Source organism: Corythoichthys intestinalis, chromosome 19, assembly GCF_030265065.1.
Source record: "Corythoichthys intestinalis isolate RoL2023-P3 chromosome 19, ASM3026506v1, whole genome shotgun sequence".
In the NCBI taxonomy this organism is placed as follows: domain Eukaryota; kingdom Metazoa; phylum Chordata; class Actinopteri; order Syngnathiformes; family Syngnathidae; genus Corythoichthys; species Corythoichthys intestinalis.
The window spans coordinates 33,672,501-33,695,192 of NC_080413.1; the positions used below are offsets into that span (position 1 = coordinate 33,672,501).

A 22,692-nucleotide genomic window follows, 5' to 3' on the forward strand; every position below is an offset into this window, starting at 1 on the left:
TCAATGTCAGTGTGAGGAATCGTTCGGGTTTTTGTGTGACACCTGTGATACATACGGAGCATGCAGCACGGATGGTTCCTCCATCTGTGACTGCATACGTGGAATCCCTCCAATTTCCAATTTCTGTCAACCAATTTCAAGTAAGTGCTATTTGATAGAACTGTTGACACAACAGTCAAGTACAGCTGCTGTAAATCCATCCATCCATTTTCTTCAGTTATTCGACGATGCATGAACAGATAAACATGAAATAGGGAAGCTCGACCTTGTCTCTGTCTCTGGCCGCTTTTTTCAACTCCATTGGGATGTTCCCAGGCCAGCTGTGAGGTATCGCGTTCACAGCATATTCTATGTGTTCCCCTGGAACAGACCAATACTTGGAATCGGCTGGAACATCCCGGTGGAATTGATCAGCAAGACCTTTTTCCCTTGAATCCCGAACTACCTCCTTGGCTGATCTAGGTTAGTCCTCTGACACCCTCATTAAAGGGTATTAAAACACTCAGGGGCTGTGAGATATCAATAGAACCGTTATGTGGCAAGATAACAAATATTAATAAAGTTAACAAAAAAATAAATCGCATTCATGAGCATTTATCGAAAATAGATCGAAAATTACGAACATTTCCGAAAGTATTCCGGAAACAGACGAATGGGGCGGAGACGTCATAACAAGGAAACGAAAGGTCGAGGCAGGTGCAATCGTTGTTTATCGATGAGAGAGTTGCGTTCGTGTTTTATCAAAAAATCGCTCAAATGGTTTAAACCTGTCATGCTATGTCGTCTACAAATAGCCATTTGTCGCAATGTAGTACCCATGAGTTCCCGAACGTGAGAAAAAGAGCTGGACTACGCAGACAATGAGTAAAGTTCGTCCGTCCTAAGAGGGCTAATTTTGCAGAGCGAGCCTCCGGCACGGTTTTGTGTGGTGCGCATTTTACACCTGAAAGCTATTCGAACTATGGACAAATGAAATCAGGTTTTGCTAAGAAATTGCTGATGAAAGCAGCCACTATACACGCGCAGCCATCTCATCAAGAAAAGAGGACGACTGGCTCTGATGAGACCACCCCAGGCTAACCAAAGGAGCGGAGCAGCCAAGCTTGAAATGGCCAGAGTGAGTACTCTTTTATAATAAAAACATATCACGCATTGGATATAGGACTGGACACATGTATAAATTATCGCTCGTAAAATATAAAGAACAAATCCTCGAATCCCATTCATATGTGTGTCTGTTGGCAGAGCGAAAACCTATGATAGCATTATAAATGATAATTATTCTATACATTACATTATTTTGCGGTCACGGTGTATCAGCTTCACAAAAAGAAATGCAAAACAAACCATTCGGTGTTTCCCAGCCGATGTTGCCGGTGTTTCATCAGTGTGATTGCTCCTCTCAATGATCCTTTCATTAGGCTGCATTGGCTTTCGTTTGGGCTCAAATTGATAACCCAAAACACCAAAGAAAGGTTCATAACTCTCCTCGTCACCATTAGAAGAATGTTCGTTGCGTTGGATTCGTCGCTGCAACTAGAAACAAAATTGTCCACTATCATCGCCGCCATTCAGTACTAGGCACCGAACCGGTTGTTTCCTCGTAGTGACGTCACGCACACAATATGCTAGATTTCCGGGATCTCGTGGGCGGGTCCTTTTAGCTTGACAATCGATCCAAATTTCAATCATTTTCTTGGTGTTGCGATGTGTGTAATTACACGAAGTGGCATGATATGAATCCAAAAGGCATGCGTTTATGGATAAATGATGGAATATTAGCATTCCCCCAGGTGTTGTCATACCCTTTAAGTACGAAGCATCTCTACCAATACGTCAGGGTGAGCCAAGCCACCCTGCAGCCAAAGATATTTTTTGAGCCACTTTAGCCCAGAATCTTGTCCTTTTAGTCTTTCCACAAAGTTTTATACCATTGGCGAGGTTGGCAAAATTGGTGGGCAGCTGAATTGGGAGACTCCGGTGTATTTGAGGACCTGTATCTTGCTGGCAAAAAGCCCAGAGTTTACCTCACATCTCGTTCAAATTCAGTCGAGTTGAGCTCCACCTCATCCCATGCGACAAGCGCAGTAGAAACTGGATGGATTGATTGAACCTCCTGAAGACAATATTTTACCCCACTTATGAATTCATTTACCTTGTCTTTGATTTTGTTTTTTCCCCGATTTTCTCCCCAGCCATCACCCCATGTGCACAACAAACAGAAGGTATTGTATTAAGTTATGTGATATTGCTAGCTCTCTTTTGGCTACCGTCATTTTTCGAGGGCAAATACAAAAATAAACAGTGCAAGGACGTTCTAGAATCCACAGTTTATGATTGTCAAGAAAATATGAACAGAAAATGACTGTCGTGTGAATATTTGAATGCCTTTGGACTTGAGAGAACTCATAAGAAAAAGTGGTCTTCATTTAACGATGTCTGTGTTTTGCATAATATTTTTTGCCGTCTTCTCTGCAATAGTGCACATCGTCTTTTCGGTGGACACTTCAACTGACTCAGGGCCAACTGACCTCGTTGATCTAATGAGGCTTGCAGTGGGAAATATCTCCTTACCATTCGAAATGACAGATAATTTAACGCTGAGACACTTGGATTTGACTACAGGTTAGATTTCACACCACTTGATGGGTCTCCTAGACAAATACCACTAGTAATTCTGATTTCATGTTTTGAAATGTTACAATTGAACTTTGTGTCACCAATGTCTTTTTAGCCTGCTATCTAAACTCTAATGAAGGACATCAGTGTCAGTGTGAGGAATCGTTCGGGTTGTCGTGTGACACCTGTGATACATACGGAGCATGCAGAACGGATGGTTCCTCCATCTGTGACTGCATAAATGGAATACCTCCGATGTCGAGTTTCTGTCAACCAATTTCAAGTAAGTACTGATCTGATAAAACTATTGAGACAACAGTCAGTTACAGCTGTTATCCATCCATCCATCCATCCATCCATCCATCCATCCATCCATCCATCCATCCATCCATCCATCCATCCATCCATCCATCCATCCATCCATCCATCCATCCATCCATCCATCCATCCATCCATCCATCCATCCATCCATCCATTTTCTTCAGTTATTCAAGGATGCATGAACAGATCTACAGTCAATAGGGAAGTTCGAACTTGTCTCTGTCTATGGCCGCTTTTTTCAACTCCATTGGCATGTTCCCAGGCCAGCTGTGAAGTATAGTGTCCACAGCATGTCCTATGTATTCCCCTGAAACACACTAATACTTGGATATTCCTGGAACATCTCATTGGAATTGATCAGCAAGACCGTTTTCCCTTGAATTCCGATCTACCTCATCGACTGATCTGGGTTAGTCATCTGACATCCTCATGAAATATGAAGCATGTCTACCAATACGTCAGGGTGAGCGAAACCACCCTGCAGCCAAAGATATTTTTGAACCACTTTTTCCCGCAATCCTATCCTTTTATCCAATCCAAAACTTTATTACCATTGGCGAGGTTGGCAAAATTGGGGGGCAGCTGAATCGGGAGACTCCGGCGTATTTGAGGACCTGTATCTTGCTGGCAAAAAGAGCAGGGTTTACCTCACATATCGTTCCAATTCAGTCAAGTTTAGTTCCTTCTCATCCCATGCGACAAGTGCAGTAGAAACTGGATGGATTGATTGAACCTCCTGAAGACATTATTTTACTCCTTTTATGAAATCATTTCCCTTTTCTTTTCTTTTCTTTAATTTTTTTTCCCGTTTTTCACCGCAGCAATCACCCCATGTGCACCACAAACAGAAGGTATTGTATTAAGTTATGTGATATTGCTATCTCTTTGGTTACCGTCATTTTTCGAGGGCAAATAGAAAAATAAACAGTGCAAGGACGTTCTAGAATCCACAGTTTATGATTGTCAAGAAAATATGAACGGAAATTTACTCACGTGTGAATATTTGAATGCCTTTGTACTTGAGAGTGCTCATAAGAAAAAGTGATCTTCATTTAACAATGTCTGTGATTTGCATAATATTTTTTGTTGTCTCCTCTGCAATAGTGCTCATCATCTTTTCGGTGGACACTTCAACTGACTCAGGGCCAACTGACCTCGTTGATCTAATGAGGCTTGCAGTGGGAAATATCTCCTTACCATTCGAAATGACAGATAATTTAACGCTGAGATACTTGGATTTGACTACAGGTTAGATTTCACGCCACTTGATGGGTCTCCTAGACAAATACCGCTAGCAATTCTGATTTAATGCTTTGCAATGTTACAATTGAACTTTGTGTCACCAATGTATTTTTAGCTTGCTATCTGAACTCCTCTGAAGGACATCAATGTCAGTGTGAGGAATCGTTCGGGTTGTCGTGTGACACCTGTGATACATACGGAGCATGCGGCATGGATGGTTCCTCCATCTGTGACTGCATACGTGGAATCCCTCCTATTTCCAATTTCTGTAAACCAATTTCAAGTAAGTGCTGATTTGATAGAACTGATGAGACAACAGTCAGTTACAGTTGCTATCCATCCATCCATCCATCCATCCATCCATCCATCCATCCATCCATCCATCCATCCATCCATCCATCCATCCATCCATCCATCCATCCATCCATCCATCCATCCATCCATCCATCCATCCATCCATCCATCCATCCATCCATCCATCCATCCATCCATCCATTTTCTTCAGTTATTCGAGGATGCATGAACAGTCAATAGGGAAGCTCGAACTTGATCCGGGTTAGTCATCTGACATCCTCATGAAATATGAAGCATGTCTACCAATACGTCAGCGTGAGCGAAACCACCCTGCAGCCAAAGATATTTTAGAACCACTTTTTCCCGCAATCCTTTCTTTTTATCCAATCCAAAACTTTATTACCATTGGCGAGGTTGGCAAAATTGGGGGGCAGCTGAATGGGGAGATTTGAGGACCTGTATCTTGCTGGCAAAAAGAGCAGGGTTTACCTCACATATCGTTCCAATTCAGTCAAGTTTAGTTCCACCTCATCCCATGCGACAAGTGCAGTAGAAACTGGATGGATTGATTGAACCTCCTAAAGATATTATTTTACTCCTTTTATGAAATCATTTACCTTTTCTTTTTTTCCCGATTTTCTCCGCAGCAATGACCCCATGTGCACAACAAACAGAAGGTATTGTATTAAGTTTTAGGATATTGCTACTTCTCTTACGGCTATCGTCATTTTTCGACGGCAAATTTAACACTAGAAAACCCAGCAGAGGCAGACTTGGCCTTTCCCAAGACAAACACTCCTAATATTCCCTAGCAATGGCCGATTTGGCCTCTCCTCCATGACTCATGTGATAGTTTGTGTCAGTTCAAGTCAAGCTACACTTATTTAATTACATTTATTTATGAAGTTTGACAATTTTTACACATTTTTTAATTCACTTCTCCTATACTCCACACATAACGACAGAAAGAATGGCCCAAATGTGTACATTGTTTTGAAGAAGAAAAAAAGCGTTTTAGAACTGCAATTTGAGTGTAAAGCAGGAATTGCGTCTATAGTTTAGAAGGACTGAATCAGAGGCATTGAGTATGGATTGTGGTCATTGTGCCTGAAGTTAATGTACAGTACACCTGCCTAAAACTTTTGCACAGCACTGTATATTTTTATTATATCATGTATATACAGGATATACTGTATGTATATATTTTCCCCAAGTGGAAGCTTCCATGATCCTAACAAATTTAATAATTAAAAAATATATATACAGTACTGTATGTCTTGTGGTTGCATTTCCATATGAACGGCTGTTGTCTGTCCGACAACGACTTGCCAATTCAAAAGCACTTGGGTCATTTTTGCCACCTCTGGGTTTTCCGGGGGAGAGGCCATATCGGCCATTGTTTGGGACTAGTAGGCGTACCAGAATTCTCTGGGACTTCTAGTGTTAAAAACAAACAGTCCAAGGATATTCTGTAATCTACAGTTTATGATTGTCAAGAAAGTATGAACGGAAAATGACTCTCGTGTGAATATTTGAAAGACTTAGGACTTTAGAGAGCTCATCAGTTAAAGTGGTCTTCATTTAATGATGATTATATTTTGCATAATATTTTTTGCCTCTCTTTTGCAATAGTGCACATCGTCTTTTCGGTGGACACTTCAACTGACTCAGAGCCAACGGACCTTGTTGATCTAATGAGGCTTGCAGTGGGAAATATCTCCTTACCATTCGAAATGACAGATAATTTAACGCTGAGACACTTGGATTTGACTACAGGTTAGATTTCACGCCACTTGATGGGTCTCCTAGACAAATACCGCTAGCAATTCTGATTTAATGCTTTGAAATGTTACAATTGAACTTTGTGTCACCAATGTATTTTTAGCATGCTATCTAAACTCCTCTGAAGGACATCAATGTCAGTGTGAGGAATCGTTCGGGTTGTCGTGTGACACTTGTGATATATACGGAGCATGCAGCACGGATGGTTCCTCCATCTGTGACTGCATACGTGGAATCCCTCCAATTTCCAATTTCTGTAAACCAATTTCAAGTAAGTACTGATTTAATAAAACTGTTGACACAACAGTCAAGTACAGCTGCGATAAATCCATCCATCCATTTTCTTCAGTTATTCGAGGATGCATGAACGGATAAACATAAAATAGGGAAGCTTGACCTTGTCTCTGTCTTTGGCCGCTTTTTTCAACTCCATTGGGATGTTCCCAGGCCAGCTGTGAGGTATAGTGTCTACAGCATATTCTATGTGTTCCCATGGAACACACCAATACTTGGAATGGGCTGGAACATCCCCCTGGAATTGATCAGCAAGACCGTTTTCCCTTGAATCCCGAACTTCCTCATTGGCTGACCTAGGTTAGTCCTCTAACACCCTCATGAAGAACGAAGCATCTCTACCAATACGTCAGGGTGAGCCAAGCCACCTTGCGGCCAAAGATATTTTTTGAGCCACTTTAGTCCAGAATCTTGTCCTTTTAGTCTTTACACAAACTTTTAAACCATTGGCGAGGTTGGCAAAATTGGTGGGCAGCTGAATCGGGAGACTCCGGCGTATTTGAGGACCTGTATCTTGCTGGCAAAAAGCCAGGGTTTACCTCACATCTCGTTCAAATTCAATCGAGTTTAGCTCCACCTCATCCCATGCGACAAGTGCAGTAGAAACTGGATGGATTGATTGAACCTCCCAAAGACATAATTTTACCCCATTTATGAATTCATTTACCTTGTCTTTAATTTTGTTTTTTTTCCCCGATTTTCTCCGCAGCCATCACCCCATGTGCACAACAAACAGAAGGTATTGTATTAAGTTATGTGATATTGCTATCTCTTCTTTGGTTACCGTCATTTTTCAAGGGCAAATATAAAAATAAACAGTGCAAGGACGCTCTAGAATACACAGTTTATGATTGTCAAGAAAATATGAACGGAAAATTACTCTCGTGTGAATATTTGAATGCCTTTCTACTTGAGAGTGCTCATATGAAAAAGTGATCTTCATTTAACGATGTCTGTGTTTTGCATATTTTTTGCCGTCTCCTCTGCAATAGTGCTCATCGTCTTTTCGCTGGACACTTCAACTGACTCAGAGCCAACGGACCTTGTTGATCTAATGAGGCTTGCAGTGGGAAATATCTCCTTACCATTCGAAATGACAGATAATTTAACACTGAGACACTTGGATTTGACTACAGGTTAGATTTCACACCACTGGATGGGTCTCCTGGACAAATACCGCTAACAATTCTGATTTAATGCTTTGAAATGTTACAATTGAACTTTGTGTCACCAATGTATTTTTAGCTTGCTATCTAAACTCCTCTGAAGGACATCAATGTCAGTGTGAGGAATCGTTCGGGTTGTTGTGTGACACCTGTGATACATACGGAGCCTGCAGCACGGATGGTTCCTCCATCTGTGACTGCATACGTGGAATCCCTCCAATTTCCAATTTCTGTAAACCGATTTCAAGTAAGTGTTGATTTGATAGAACTGTTGAAACAACAGTCAGTTACAGCTGCTATCCATCCATCCATCCATCCATCCATCCATCCATCCATCCATCCATCCATCCATCCATCCATCCATCCATCCATCCATCCATCCATCCATCCATCCATCCATCCATCCATTTTCTTCAGTTATTCGAGGATGCATGAACAGTCAATAGGGAAGCTCGAACTTGATCCGGGTTAGTCATCTGACATTCTCATGAAATATGAAGCATGTCTACCAATACGTCAGCGTGAGCGAAACCACCCTGCAGCCAAAGATATTTTAGAACCACTTTTTCCCGCAATCCTTTCTTTTTATCCAATCCAAAACTTTATTACCATTGGCGAGGTTGGCAAAATTGGGGGGCAGCTGAATCGGGAGACTCCGGCATATTTGAGGACCTGTATCTTGCTGGCAAAAAGAGCAGGGTTTACCTCACGTATCGTTCCAATTCAGTCAAGTTTAGTTCCACCTCACCCCATGTGACAAGTGCAGTAGAAACTGGATGGATTGATTGAATCTCCTGAAGACATTATTTTGCTCCTTTTATGAAATCATTTACCTTTTCGTTTCTTTTCTTTTTATTTATTTTTTTTTTTTCCTATTTTCTCCGTAGCCATCACCCCATGTGCACAACAAACAGAAGGTATTGTATTAAGTTATGTGATATTGCTATCTCTCTTTTGGCTACTGTCCTTTTTCGAGGGCAAATTTAAAAACAAACAGTACAAGGATCTTCTAGAATTCACAGTTTATGATTGTCAAGAAATATGAATGGAAAATTACTCTCGTGTGAATATTTGAATGACTTTGGACTTCAGAGATCATAAGAAAAAGTGACCTTCATTTAACGATGTCTGTGTTTTGCATAATATTTTTTGCCGTCTCCTCTGCAATAGTGCACATCGTCTTTTCGGTGGACACTTCAACTGACTCAGAGCCAACGGACCTTGTTGATCTAATGAGGCTTGCAGTGGGAAATATCTATTTACCATTCGAGATGACGAATAATTTAACGCTGAGACATTTGGACTTCACTACAGGTTAGATTTCATCTCATTCATCTACTGTATGTGACTGTGTATCAAATTGACTCCGTTAAGCCCTCTGACACAACCTTGTTGTGATATAGGGCTTTACAAATAAAATTGAATTGAATTGAATTTCACACCACTTAATGGGTCTTCTGGATAAATACGACTGGTAATGCTGATTTCTTGTTTTGAAATGTTACAATTACACTTTGTGTCACCAATGTCTTTTTAGCCTGTTATCCAAACTCTACTGAAGGGCATCAATGTCAGTGTGAGGAATCGTTCGGGTTGTTGTGTGACACCTGTGATACATACGAAGCATGCAGCACGGATGGTTCCTCTATCTGTGACTGCATACATGGAATCCCTCCCATGTCGAAGTTCTGTCAACCAATTTCAAGTAAGTGCTGATCTGATAGAACTGTTGAGACAACAGTCAGGGACAGCTGCTGTCTGTCCGTCGGTCCGTCCATCCATCAATCCATTTTCTTCAGTTATTTGAGGATGCAGGGACAGATTGACAGTAAATAGGGAAGCCCGAACTTGTCTCTGTCCGCTTTTTTCAACTCCACTGGGATGTTCCGAAGCCAGCTGTGAGGTATAGTATCCCATGGGGCCCGGCTGGGCACAGCCCGAAAAGGAAACGTGGGTCCCCCTTCCCATGGGCTCACGACCTGTGGGAAGGGCCAAAGGGCTCAGGTGCGTAGAGAGTTGGGCAGCACCCAAAGGCGGGGGCCTTGGTGGTCCTACTCCCAGACGTTAACTCTTGGGACATGGAATGTCACCTCTCTGGCAGGGAAGGAGCCCGAGCTGGTGTGTGAGGAAGAGAAGTTCCAACTACACTTAGTCGCATTCTCCTTCACACACAGATTGGGTTGTGGTAGCAATCCTCTCAAGAGGGGTTGGACCCTCTTCCACTCTGGAGTTGCCCAAGGTGCGAGGCGCCGATCAGGTGTGGGCATTCTTATTGCCCCCTGGCTTGGCGCCTGTACATTGGGGTTTACCCCAGTAGACGAGAGGGTAGCCTCCCTCCGCTTTTGGGTGGGGGGACGGGTCCTTACTGCTGTCTGTGCCTATGCACGGAACAGCAGTTCAGAGTACACACCCTTTCTCTAGACATTGGAGGGTATGCTGGAGAGCGCTCCCTCTGTGGACTACCTCCAGGTTTGGTTAAAAGTTTACATGCACTTGTGAAGAACATAATGTCATGGCTCTCTTCTTTCAAGTTATTTCTACAACTCTGATTTTTCTCCGATAGAGTGATTGGAACAGATACTTCTTTGTCACAAAAAACATTCATGAAGTTTGGTTCTTTTATGACTTTGTTATGGGTTAACAGAAAAAGTGATCAAATCTGCTGGGTCAAAAATATACTTACATGGATCTGAAAAAGCGAATAATTGACTTGAACAAGTCAGGAAAGTCACTTGGAGCCTTTTCAAAGTAGCTGCAGGTCCCAAGAGCAACAGTGCAAAAAATTGTAAGTATAAAGTGCATGGCACTGTTTTGTCACTGCCACGATCAGGAAGAAAACGCATGCTATCACCTGCTGCTGAGAGAAAATTGGTCAGGAGGGGGAAGATTCAACCGAGAATCACCAAAAAGCAGATCTGCCAAGAATTAGAAGCTGCTGGAACACAGGTGTCAGTGTCCACAGTCAAGCGTGTTTTGCATCTCCATGGACTGAGAGGCTGCCGTGCAAGAAGGAAGTCCTTGCTCCAAAAGCGGCACCTTAAGGCTCGACTGAAGTTTGCTGCTGATCACATGGACAAAGATAAGACCTTCTGGAGGAAAGTTCTGTGGTCAGACAAAACAAAAATCGAGCTATTTGGCCACAATGCCCAGCAATATGTTTGGAGGAGAAAAGGTGAGGCCTTTAACCCCAAGTACACCATGCCTACCGTCAAGCACGGTGGTGGTAGTATTATGCTGTGGGGCTGTTTTGCTGCCAATGGAACTGGTGCTTTACAGAGAGTAAATGGGATAATGAAGAAGGAGGATTACCTTCAAATTCTTCAAGATAACCTAACGTCATCAGCCCAAAGATTGGGTATTGGGCGCAGTTGGGTGTTCCAACAGGACAATGACCCCAAACACACATCAAAAGTGGTAATGGAATGGCTAAATCAGGCTAGAATTAAGGTTTTCATATGGCCTTCCCAAAGTCCTGACTTAAACCCCATTGAGAACTTGTGGACAATGCTGAAGAAACAAGTCCATGTCAGAAAGCCATCAAATTTAACTGAACTGCACCAATTCTGTCAAGAGGAGTGGTCAAAGATTTAACCAGAAGCTTGTGGATGGCTACCAAAAGCGCCTACTTGAAGTGAAAATGGCCAAGGGACATGTTACCAAATATTAGCGCTGCTGTATGTATATTTTTGACCCAGCAGATTTGATCACTTTTTTCTGTTCACCCATAATAAATTCATAAAAGAACCAAACTTCATGAAGGTTTTTTGTGACAAAGAAGTATCTGTTCCAATCACTCTATCAGAGAAAAATCAGAGGTGTAGAAATAACTGGAAACTCAAGAGAGCCATGACATTATGTTCTTCACAAGTGTATGTAAACTTTTGACCACAACTGTAGTTCTGCTGGGGGCCTTCAACGCGCACGTGGGCAATGACAGTTACACCTGGAGGGGCGTGATTGAAGGGAAAGGCCCCCCCGATTAGAACCCGAACGGTGTTATGTATGTTCCACATGTGTACTTGGCACCAGGACACCCTAGGCCGCAGTTTGATAATCGACTTTGTATTTGTGTCATCGGAATTGCGGCCGCATGTTTTGGAGACTCCGGTGAAGAAAGGGGCGGAGCAGGTGGTGTGTTGGCTCCGATGGCGGGGGAAAATGCTGGCCAAGCCTTGCAGACCCAAGCATATTGTGAGGGCCTGCTGGGAACGTCTGGCAGAATCCCCCGTTAGAAAGAGCTTTAACACCCACCTCCGGTAGAACTCTCTTGTCCCGGGGGAGGTGGGGACATTGAGTCTGAGTGGGCCATGTTCCGCACCTCCATGGTTGAGGCGGCCGATCGGAGCTGTGGCCGTAAGGTGGTTGGTGCCTGTCGTGGGGGTAATCCCCGAACCTGCTGGTGGACACCATCAGTAACGAATGCCATCAAGCTGAAGAAGGAGGCCTTCCAGGCCTTTTTGGCCTGTGGGACTCCAGAAGAAGCTGAAAGGTACCGGCTGGCCAAGGGGAATGAAGCCTCATTGGTCGTTGAGGCAAAAACTCAGACATGGGAGGACTTCGGCGAGGCCATGGAAAATGACTTCCGGACAGCTTCGAGGAAATTCTGGTCCACCATCCAATGTCAGAGGAGAGGAAAGCAGTGCACCATTAACAATGCGTATAGTGAAGATGGGGTGCTGCTGACCTCGACTCGGGGCGTCCTGAGTCGATGGGGAGAATACTTCGAAAACCTCCTCAATTCCACCAACACACATTCCTTTGAGGAAGCAGAGTCTCGGGACTCCGAGGTGGGCTCTCTCATCTCTGGGGTCGAAGTCACTGAGGTGGTTGGATGAGAGCCGCCCGGAGTTCCTAAAGGCTTTGGATGTTATGGGGCTGTCGTAGCTGACACGTCTCTGCAACATCATGTTGACATCGGGGACAGTGCCTCTGGATTGGCAGACCGGGGTGGTGGTCCCCCTTTTTAAGAAGGGGGATTGGAGGGTGTGTGGCAATTATAGATGGATCACACTCCTCAGCCTCCTTGTAAAGTCTCTTCAGGGGTGCTGGAGAGGAGGGTCTTTCGGGAAGTCAAATCTCGGATTCAGGACGAGCAGTGCGGTTTTCGTCCAGGCCGTGGAACAGCTCTACACCCTCAGCAAAATCCTTGAGGGTGCATGGGAGTTTGGCCAACCAGTCTCCATGTGTTTTGTATATTTGGAGAAGGCGATCGTCCGTGTGCCTCGAGAAGTCCTGTGGGGGGTGCTCCGGGAAAACGGGATACCGAGCCCCTTTGTAAGGGCTGTTCGGTCCCTGTTAGACCGGTGTCAGAGTTTGGTCTACATTGCCGGCAGTAAGTCCAAATTGTTCCCAATGAGGGTTGGACTCCGCCAAGGCTGTCCTTTGTCACCTATTCTGTTCATAATTTTTATGGAAAGAATTTCTAGGCGCAGCCAAACCGTTGAGGGGGTCCGGTTTGGTGGCCTCAGCATTGCATCTATGCTTTTTGCAGATGATATGGGGCTATTGGCTTCATTAAGCCGTGAACTCCAACTCTGACTGAAGCTTTTCCCAGCCGATTGTGAAGTGGTTGGGATGAAGATCAGCACCTTCAAATCTGAGACTATGGTCCCCAGTTGGAAAAGGGTGGCGTGCCCTCTCCAGGTCGGGGATGAGATCCTGCCCCAAGTGGAGGAGTTAGGGTCTCTAGTATCTTGGGCTCTTGTTCACGAGTGAGGGTAGGAAGGAGCGGGAGATCGACAGGCGTATCGGTGCAGCGTCTGCAGTGATGCGGACTCTGCACCAGTCCGTAGTGGTGAAGAAGGAGCTGAGCCGAAAGGCGAAGCTCTCAATCTACCAGTGGATCAACGTTACGACCCTCACCTATGGTCACAAGCTGTGGGTCGTGACCGAAAGGACAAGATGCCGGATACAATCGGCCGAAATGAGTTTCCTCCGCTGGCTGTCTGGGCTCTCCTTAGAGATAGGGTGAGAAGCTGGGTCATCCGGGAGTGACTCGGTGTCGAGTTGCTACTCCTCCGCGTTGAGAGGAGCCAGTTGAGGTGGCTCGGGCATCTGGTTCGGATGCCTCCTGGATGCCTCCCTGGAGAGGTGTTCCAGGCATGTCCCACTGGTGAGAGGCCCTGGGGAAGACCCAGGACATGCTGGAGAGTCACTCGGCTGGCCTGGGAATGCCTTGGGATCCCGCTGGAGGTTGAAGTGGTTGGGGAGAGGGAATTCTGGGATTCACTGCTAAAACTGCTGCCGCTGTGACCCGGCCCCGGACTAAGCGATAGATGATGGATGGATGGATGGATGGATGGATGGATGGATGGATGGATGGATGGATGGATGGATGGATGGATGGATGGATGGATGGATGGATGGATGGATTAGCTCCACCTCATCCCATGCGACAAGTGCAGTAGAAACTGGATGGATTGATTGAATCTCCTCAATATGTTTTTTACTTCTTTTATTAAATTATTTAACTTTTCTTTAATTCTGTTTTGCTTTTTCGATTTTCTCCGCAGGCATCAACCCATGTGCACAACAAACGGAAGGTATTCTATTAAGCTATGTGATATTGCTATTTCTTTTTCGGCTACCATCACATTTCGAGGGCAAATTTCAAAACTAACAGTGCAAGAGCGTTCTGAAATCCAAAGTTTATGATTGTCAAGAAAATATGAACGGCAAATTACTTTTGAGTGAATATTTGAATGACTTTGGAATTTAGGGAGCTCATATGAAACTAGGGTCTTCATTTAATGATGGCTGTATTTTGCATCGTATTTTTTGCCGTCTCCTCTGCCTCAGTGCACATCGTCTTTTCGGTGGACACTTCGACTGACTCAGAGCCATCCGACCATGTCGATCTAATGAGGCTTGCAGTGGGAAATATCTCCTTACCATTTGAAATGACAGATAATTTAACGATGAGACACTTGGATTTGACTACAGGTTAGATTTTTAGCTACTTGATGGGTCTCCAGGACAAATACCACAAGTAACTCTGATTTCATGTTTTGAAATACTAGAATTGAATCTTGTGTCACCAATGTCTTTTTAGCCTGCTATCTAAATTCTCCTGAAGGACATCAATGTCAGTGTGAGGAATCATTCGGGTTGTCGTGTGAAACTTGTGATACATACGGAGCATGCAGCACTGATGGTTCCTCCATCTGCGACTGCATACGTGGAATCCCTCCAGTATCGAATTTCTGTAAACCAATTTCAAGTAAGCGCTGATCTGATAGAACTGTTGAGACAACAGTCAGGTAATCAGATTTGCAGTGAAAAAAGAAATATTTTTTGTTTACTTCACAGATGTCACCAGTGCATGTCCAGCACCACCACCACCACTGCCACCAGAAAGTAAAATATATGTTACATTCTGTACAATGAATCTATCGAATGGTCCATCTTTTAGTTCTTTTAGGCAGTTTTGCACTTGATGTAAATTGTTATCATGTCTCCTCTGCTTTCCCTTAGCTTTTGTGGACACCATTCTCACCATAAGCACACTTGGCACTGAGGAAGCAGAGATCATTGCTCGACTGAAAGAAGCTTTGGGAAATTTTTCTTTACCATTCAACATCACAGATGATTCAATGCTGACAAATTTAAGTTTGACCACAGGTGAGAATGCCATAAAGATGTATTGGGTTCTGATAGAAGTCTTAAAAAAACACTAATTAATTATTTAATATTTTTTACTCATTCGATGTGTCCATTTTGTTTTTAGTTTGCTATACAAACTTTGATGAACAACTGCAGTGTCAGTGTGAGCATCCCTATCTATGGCCGTGTCATGCCTGTGAAACATATGGTAAATGCAGCAAGGCCAGTTTAGAAAGTTGTGACTGCATCAATGCAATACCTAATGATGGGCAGTACTGTGAACGAAGTAAGTGGAGCTTTACAGTACCTGAAAAAAGATCATTACTCCAACATTTTTTTTGTCATGATCAAGTAATTCTCTTTTATTTAGGTTTACAGCGAATAAGATTTTTTTTTTCATTTGCTTCACAGATGTCACCAGCATTTGTCCGCCACTACCAACAACAACACCAGTGACACCAACAGAAAGTAAAATACGTGCTACATTCTGTACAGTGAATCTGATGTGTTGTCCATTCTTGTAGTTCTTTTTGGCAGTTTTGCACGTCTTGTAAGTTGTTATCATGTCTCCTCTGCTTTTCCTTAGCTTTTGTGGACACCGTTGTCACCATAAGCACACTTGGCACTGAGGAAGCAGAGATCATTGCTCGACTGAAAGAAGCTGTGGGAAATTTTTCTTTACCATTCAACATCACAGATGATTCAATGCTGACAAATTTAAGTTTGACCACAGGTGAGAATGCCTTAAATATTCATTGGGTTCGGACAGAAGTCTTAAAAAACATAAATTACCTATTTACTATTATTTTCTCTTTTACTCATCCGTTGTGTCCATTTTGTTTTTAGTTTGCTATACAAACTTTGATGATGAACTGCAGTGTCAGTGTGAGCATCCCTATCTATGGCCATGTCATGCCTGTGAAACGTATGGTAAATGCAGCAAAGCCAGTCTAGAAAGTTGTGACTGCATCAATGCAATACCTAATGATGGGCAGTACTGTGAACGAAGTAAGTGGAGCTTTACAGAACCTGAACGATTATTACTCCAAATTTTTTTTTTTGTGATAATCAAGTACAGTGGTACCTCTACATACGAAGTTTAATTCGTTCCAGGACCTTGTTTTTCAGTCGAAATAGTCGTATGTCGACCATAACAATACTAATTATTATAATAATTATAATTTCATTAATTCGTTCCACAGCCCAAAAACCTATACTAAATCATTAATAAATACTGCTGTTACTATTGCAAATAGCAATTACAAAGAGCAAAACAAATAAATTAAGATTAAAAATCAGAACAATAATAATGTAATAGTAATGATAATAATAATACCTGTAATAATGTAATGAATCTGGTTCTAATGTGGCTGACTTTTTTTGTTGCACCCGAATGTACCGCGGGGCTGACGTGACAGTGAGAAAGAGAGCTCGGTTCTATTTTACTTTTTGTTTTGACGCTGGCGTCAACAGAAGGGGTCACTAGGCATGTTGTGTTGCACAAGTTGATGGAATAAATGATTAGAAACCTGACGAAGCTGGTGATTTCTTTGGCGACGTTACCACAATAGGAATTGTCACCTTAACTTATTAAGACTGGCGAACGGAGGAGGACCGTCGGCCGAGATCGACATTGTACGGCCTTATTGTCAACCCAGTTCATGAATGCACACACCATGCTTATATTTTGCTATCATTTACATCCTCATTTCAATGGTAAGTGTCACCTTTTCTTTTTTTCTCCACCTGCACTAACCTTTTGGGATCCAGTGTTGATTTCTCTCACAAAAATATCACATGTGCGTCCGTCTTCCGGCAAAACAAAAAAACGGTGGCGCTGTCAAAAATCGTCGTATTTCGAGCATGTTGTCGGATGTAGAAAACAAATGGCGATTCAAATTTTACATCGGATGTCGAAAAGATCGTATGTCGAGGTACCACTGTAATTCTCTTGTATTTAGGTTGACAGTGAATGAGAAAGATTTTCTATTTGCTTCACAGATGTGACCAGCATATGTCCACCACCAATAAAAACAACGCCAACAACAACACCAGTGACACCAACACCACCAACAGAAAGTAAAATACGTGCTACATTCTGTACATTGAATCTGATGTGCTGTCCTTCTTATACTTCTTTTTGGCAGTTTTGCATTTCATATAAATTGTTATCATGTCTCCTCTGCTTTTCCTTAGCTTTTGTGGACACCATTCTCACCATAAGCACACTTGGCACTGAGGAAGCAGAGATCATTGCTCGACTAAAAGCAGCTGTGGGAAATTTTTCTTTACCATTCAACATCAAAGATGATTCAGTGCTGACAAATTTAAGTTTGACCACAGGTGAGAATGCCTTAAAAATTCATTGGGTTCTGACAGAAGTCTTAAAAAACATAAATTATCTATTTATTATTCTTTTCTCTTTTACTCATCTGTTGTGTCCATTTTTTTTTTAGTTTGCTATAGCTTTGATGAAGAACTGAAGTGTCAGTGTGAGCATCCCTATCTATGGCCATGTCATGCCTGTGAAACGTATGGTAAATGCAGCAATGCCAGTCTAGAAAGTTGTGACTGCATCTATGCAATACCTAATGATGGGCAGTACTGTGAACGAAGTAAGTGGAGCTTTACAGAACCTAAAAAAAAGATTATTGCCCCTCTATTTTTTTGTGATGATCAAGTAATGCTCTTTTAGTTTGGTTTACAGTGAATAAGATTTTTTTTCATTTGCTTCACAGATGTCACCAGCATATGTCCACCAATAATAACAACAACACCAGCAACAACACCAACAACACCACCAGTGACACCAACACCACCACCAGAAAGTAAATAACATGCTACATTCTGTACAGTGAATCTGATGTGTTGTTCATTCTTGTAGTTCTTTTTGGCAGTTTTGCACGTCATGTAAATTGTTAACATGTCTCCTCTGCTTTTCCTTAGCTTTTGTGGACACCATTCTCACTATAAGCACACTTGGCACTGAGGAAGCAGAGATCATTGCTCGACTGAAAGCAGCTGTGGGCAATTTTTCTTTACCATTCAACATCACAGATGATTCAGTGTTGACAAATTTAAGTTTGACCACAGGTGAGAATGCCTTAAATATTCATTGGGTTCTGACAGAAGTCTTAAAAAACATAAATTACCTCTTTACTATTATTTTCTCTTTTACTCATCCGTTGTGTCCATTCTGTTTTTAGTTTGCTATACAAACTTTGATGAAGAACTGCAGTGTCGGTGTGAGCGTCCCTATCTATGGCCATGTCATGCCTGTGAAATGTATGGTAAATGCAGCAATGCCAGTCTAGAAAGTTGTGACTGCATCAATGCAATACCTAATGATGGGCAGTACTGTAAACGAAGTAAGTGGAGCTTTACAGAACCTAAAAAAATGATTATTACCCCTCTATTTTTTGTGATGATCAATTAATTCTCTTTTAGTTTGGTTTACAGTGAATAAGATTATTTTTCATTTGCTTCACAGATGTCACCAGCATATGTCCACCAATAATAACAACAACACCAGCAACAACACCAACAACACCAACAGTGACACCAACACCACCAACAGAAAGTAAATAACATGATACATTCTCTACAGTGAATCTGATGTGTTGTTCATTCTTGTAGTTCTTTTTGGCAGTTTTGCACGTCATGTAAATTGTTATCATGTCTCCTCTGCTTTTCCTTAGCTTTTGTGGACACCGTTCTCACCATAAGCACACTTGGCACTGAGGAAGCAGAGATCATCGCTCGACTGAAAGCAGCTGTGGGAAATTTTTCTTTACCATTCAACATCACAGATGATTCAGTGCTGACAAATTTAAGTTTGACCACAGGTGAGAATGCTTTAAATATTCATTGGGTTCTGACAGAAGTCTTAAAAAACATCAATGACCTTTTTACTATAATTTCCTCCTTTACTCATCCGTTGTGTCCATTTTGTTTTTAGTTTGCTATACAAAATTTGATGAAGAACTGCAGTGTCAGTGTGAGCGTCCCTATCTATGGCCATGCCATGCCTGTGAAACGTATGGTAAATGCAGCAAGGCCGATCTAGAAAGTTGTGACTGCATCAATGCAATAACTAATGATGGGCAGTACTGTGAACGAAGTAAGTGGAGCTTTACAGAACCTAAAAAAAAGATTAATACCCCTATATTTTTTGTGATGATCAAGTAATTCTCTTTTATTTAGGTTTACAGTGAATAAGAATTTTTTCCCCATTTGCTTCACAGATGTCACCAGCATATGTCCACCAATAATAACAACAACGCCAACACCAGTGACACCAACACCCCCAACAAAAAGTAAAATACGTGCTACATTCTGTACATTGAATCTGATGTGTTGTCCTTCTTATACCTCTTTTTGGCTGTTTTGCTCTTGATGTAAATTGTTATCATATCTCCTCTGCCTTTCCTTAGCTTTTGTGGACATCGTTCTCACCATAAGCATACTTAGCACCGAGGAAGCAGTGATCAATGATCAACTGAGAGAAGCTGTGGGAAATATTTCTTTACCATTCAACATCACAGATGATTCAGTGCTGACAAATTTAAGTTTGACTACAGGTGAGAATGCCTTAAATATTCATTGGGTTCTGACAGAAGTCTTAAAAAACATAAATTACCTCTTTACCATTATTTTCTCTTTTACTCATCCGTTGTGTCCATTCTGTTTTTAGTTTGCTATACAAACTTTGATGAAGAACTGCAGTGTCGGTGTGAGCGTCCCTATCTATGGCCATGTCATGCCTGTGAAATGTATGGTAAATGCAGCAATGCCAGTCTAGAAAGTTGTGACTGCATCAATGCAATACCTAAAGATGGGCAGTACTGTAAACGAAGTAAGTGGAGCTTTACAGAACCTAAAAAAAAGATTATTACCCCTCTATTTTTTGTGATGATCAATTAATTCTCTTTTAGTTTGGTTTACAGTGAATAAGATTATTTTTCATTTGCTTCACAGATGTCACCAGCATATGTCCACCAATAATAACAACAACACCACCAGCAACAACACCAACAACACCAACAGTGACACCAACACCACCAACAGAAAGTAAATAACATGATACATTCTCTACAGTGAATCTGATGTGTTGTTCATTCTTGTAGTTCTTTTTGGCAGTTTTGCACGTCATGTAAATTGTTATCATGTCTCCTCTGCTTTTCCTTAGCTTTTGTGGACACCGTTCTCACCATAAGCACACTTGGCACTGAGGAAGCAGAGATCATCGCTCGACTGAAAGCAGCTGTGGGAAATTTTTCTTTACCATTCAACATCACAGATGATTCAGTGCTGACAAATTTAAGTTTGACCACAGGTGAGAATGCTTTAAATATTCATTGGGTTTTGACAGAAGTCTTAAAAAACATCAATGACCTTTTTACTATAATTTCCTCCTTTACTCATCCGTTGTGTCCATTTTGTTTTTAGTTTGCTATACAAAATTTGATGAAGAACTGCAGTGTCAGTGTGAGCGTCCCTATCTATGGCCATGCCATGCCTGTGAAACGTATGGTAAATGCAGCAAGGCCGATCTAGAAAGTTGTGACTGCATCAATGCAATAACTAATGATGGGCAGTACTGTGAACGAAGTAAGTGGAGCTTTACAGAACCTAAAAAAAAGATTAATACCCCTATATTTTTGGTGATGATCAAGTAATTCTCTTTTATTTAGGTTTACAGTGAATAAGAATTTTTTCCCCATTTGCTTCACAGATGTCACCAGCATATGTCCACCAATAATAACAACAACGCCAACACCAGTGACACCAACACCCCCAACAAAAAGTAAAATACGTGCTACATTCTGTACATTGAATCTGATGTGTTGTCCTTCTTATACCTCTTTTTGGCTGTTTTGCTCTTGATGTAAATTGTTATCATATCTCCTCTGCCTTTCCTTAGCTTTTGTGGACATCGTTCTCACCATAAGCACACTTAGCACCGAGGAAGCAGTGATCAATGATCAAATGAGAGAAGCTGTGGGAAATATTTCTTTACCATTCAACATCACAGATGATTCAGTGCTGACAAATTTAAGTTTGACTACAGGTGAGAATGCCTTAAATATTCATTGGGTTCTGACAGAAGTCTTAAAAAACATAAATTACCTCTTTACCATTATTTTCTCTTTTACTCATCCGTTGTGTCCATTCTGTTTTTAGTTTGCTATACAAACTTTGATGAAGAACTGCAGTGTCGGTGTGAGCGTCCCTATCTATGGCCATGTCATGCCTGTGAAATGTATGGTAAATGCAGCAATGCCAGTCTAGAAAGTTGTGACTGCATCAATGCAATACCTAATGATGGGCAGTACTGTAAACGAAGTAAGTGGAGCTTTACAGAACCTAAAAAAAAGATTATTACCCCTCTATTTTTTGTGATGATCAATTAATTCTCTTTTAGTTTGGTTTACAGTGAATAAGATTATTTTTCATTTGCTTCACAGATGTCACCAGCATATGTCCACCAATAATAACAACAACACCAGCAACAACACCAACAGTGACACCAACACCACCAACAGAAAGTAAATAACATGATACATTCTCTACAGTGAATCTGATGTGTTGTTCATTCTTGTAGTTCTTTTTGGCAGTTTTGCACGTCATGTAAATTGTTATCATGTCTCCTCTGCTTTTCCTTAGCTTTTGTGGACACCGTTCTCACCATAAGCACACTTGGCACTGAGGAAGCAGAGATCATCGCTCGACTGAAAGCAGCTGTGGGAAATTTTTCTTTACCATTCAACATCACAGATGATTCAGTGCTGACAAATTTAAGTTTGACCACAGGTGAGAATGCTTTAAATATTCATTGGGTTCTGACAGAAGTCTTAAAAAACATCAATGACCTTTTTACTATAATTTCCTCCTTTACTCATCCGTTGTGTCCATTTTGTTTTTAGTTTGCTATACAAAATTTGATGAAGAACTGCAGTGTCAGTGTGAGCGTCCCTATCTATGGCCATGCCATGCCTGTGAAACGTATGGTAAATGCAGCAAGGCCGATCTAGAAAGTTGTGACTGCATCAATGCAATAACTAATGATGGGCAGTACTGTGAACGAAGTAAGTGGAGCTTTACAGAACCTAAAAAAAAGATTAATACCCCTATATTTTTGGTGATGATCAAGTAATTCTCTTTTATTTAGGTTTACAGTGAATAAGAATTTTTTCCCCATTTGCTTCACAGATGTCACCAGCATATGTCCACCAATAATAACAACAACGCCAACACCAGTGACACCAACACCCCCAACAAAAAGTAAAATACGTGCTACATTCTGTACATTGAATCTGATGTGTTGTCCTTCTTATACATATTTTTGGCTGTTTTGCTCTTGATGTAAATT

At 41.8% G+C, this 22,692-nt stretch overlaps 1 protein-coding gene across 1 annotated transcript in view; it reads left to right on the forward strand.

Moving 5' to 3' along the window:
• The window catches only part of LOC130907373 (uncharacterized), a 46,505-nt gene that overhangs the window by 23,484 nt on the left and 329 nt on the right, over positions 1 to 22,692 (forward strand). The window contains exons 21-67 of the mRNA XM_057822372.1: positions 1 to 140; positions 2,196 to 2,225; positions 2,482 to 2,625; positions 2,735 to 2,902; positions 3,762 to 3,791; positions 4,045 to 4,188; positions 4,298 to 4,465; positions 5,124 to 5,153; positions 6,109 to 6,252; positions 6,362 to 6,529; positions 7,262 to 7,291; positions 7,545 to 7,688; positions 7,798 to 7,965; positions 8,606 to 8,635; positions 8,889 to 9,032; positions 9,256 to 9,423; positions 14,231 to 14,260; positions 14,517 to 14,660; positions 14,770 to 14,937; positions 15,027 to 15,074; positions 15,192 to 15,338; positions 15,445 to 15,606; positions 15,732 to 15,788; positions 15,907 to 16,053; positions 16,167 to 16,328; positions 17,322 to 17,399; positions 17,517 to 17,663; positions 17,777 to 17,935; positions 18,059 to 18,148; positions 18,267 to 18,413; positions 18,527 to 18,688; positions 18,811 to 18,900; positions 19,019 to 19,165; positions 19,279 to 19,440; positions 19,565 to 19,636; positions 19,754 to 19,900; positions 20,014 to 20,175; positions 20,298 to 20,390; positions 20,509 to 20,655; positions 20,769 to 20,930; positions 21,055 to 21,126; positions 21,244 to 21,390; positions 21,504 to 21,665; positions 21,788 to 21,868; positions 21,987 to 22,133; positions 22,247 to 22,408; positions 22,533 to 22,604. The exon at positions 1 to 140 is cut by the window's left edge and continues 28 nt beyond it. Of these exons, the coding sequence (XP_057678355.1) occupies positions 1 to 140; positions 2,196 to 2,225; positions 2,482 to 2,625; positions 2,735 to 2,902; positions 3,762 to 3,791; positions 4,045 to 4,188; positions 4,298 to 4,465; positions 5,124 to 5,153; positions 6,109 to 6,252; positions 6,362 to 6,529; positions 7,262 to 7,291; positions 7,545 to 7,688; positions 7,798 to 7,965; positions 8,606 to 8,635; positions 8,889 to 9,032; positions 9,256 to 9,423; positions 14,231 to 14,260; positions 14,517 to 14,660; positions 14,770 to 14,937; positions 15,027 to 15,074; positions 15,192 to 15,338; positions 15,445 to 15,606; positions 15,732 to 15,788; positions 15,907 to 16,053; positions 16,167 to 16,328; positions 17,322 to 17,399; positions 17,517 to 17,663; positions 17,777 to 17,935; positions 18,059 to 18,148; positions 18,267 to 18,413; positions 18,527 to 18,688; positions 18,811 to 18,900; positions 19,019 to 19,165; positions 19,279 to 19,440; positions 19,565 to 19,636; positions 19,754 to 19,900; positions 20,014 to 20,175; positions 20,298 to 20,390; positions 20,509 to 20,655; positions 20,769 to 20,930; positions 21,055 to 21,126; positions 21,244 to 21,390; positions 21,504 to 21,665; positions 21,788 to 21,868; positions 21,987 to 22,133; positions 22,247 to 22,408; positions 22,533 to 22,604 (5,723 nt within the window). The remainder of the gene's footprint in view (positions 141 to 2,195; positions 2,226 to 2,481; positions 2,626 to 2,734; positions 2,903 to 3,761; positions 3,792 to 4,044; positions 4,189 to 4,297; positions 4,466 to 5,123; positions 5,154 to 6,108; positions 6,253 to 6,361; positions 6,530 to 7,261; positions 7,292 to 7,544; positions 7,689 to 7,797; positions 7,966 to 8,605; positions 8,636 to 8,888; positions 9,033 to 9,255; positions 9,424 to 14,230; positions 14,261 to 14,516; positions 14,661 to 14,769; positions 14,938 to 15,026; positions 15,075 to 15,191; positions 15,339 to 15,444; positions 15,607 to 15,731; positions 15,789 to 15,906; positions 16,054 to 16,166; positions 16,329 to 17,321; positions 17,400 to 17,516; positions 17,664 to 17,776; positions 17,936 to 18,058; positions 18,149 to 18,266; positions 18,414 to 18,526; positions 18,689 to 18,810; positions 18,901 to 19,018; positions 19,166 to 19,278; positions 19,441 to 19,564; positions 19,637 to 19,753; positions 19,901 to 20,013; positions 20,176 to 20,297; positions 20,391 to 20,508; positions 20,656 to 20,768; positions 20,931 to 21,054; positions 21,127 to 21,243; positions 21,391 to 21,503; positions 21,666 to 21,787; positions 21,869 to 21,986; positions 22,134 to 22,246; positions 22,409 to 22,532; positions 22,605 to 22,692) is intronic.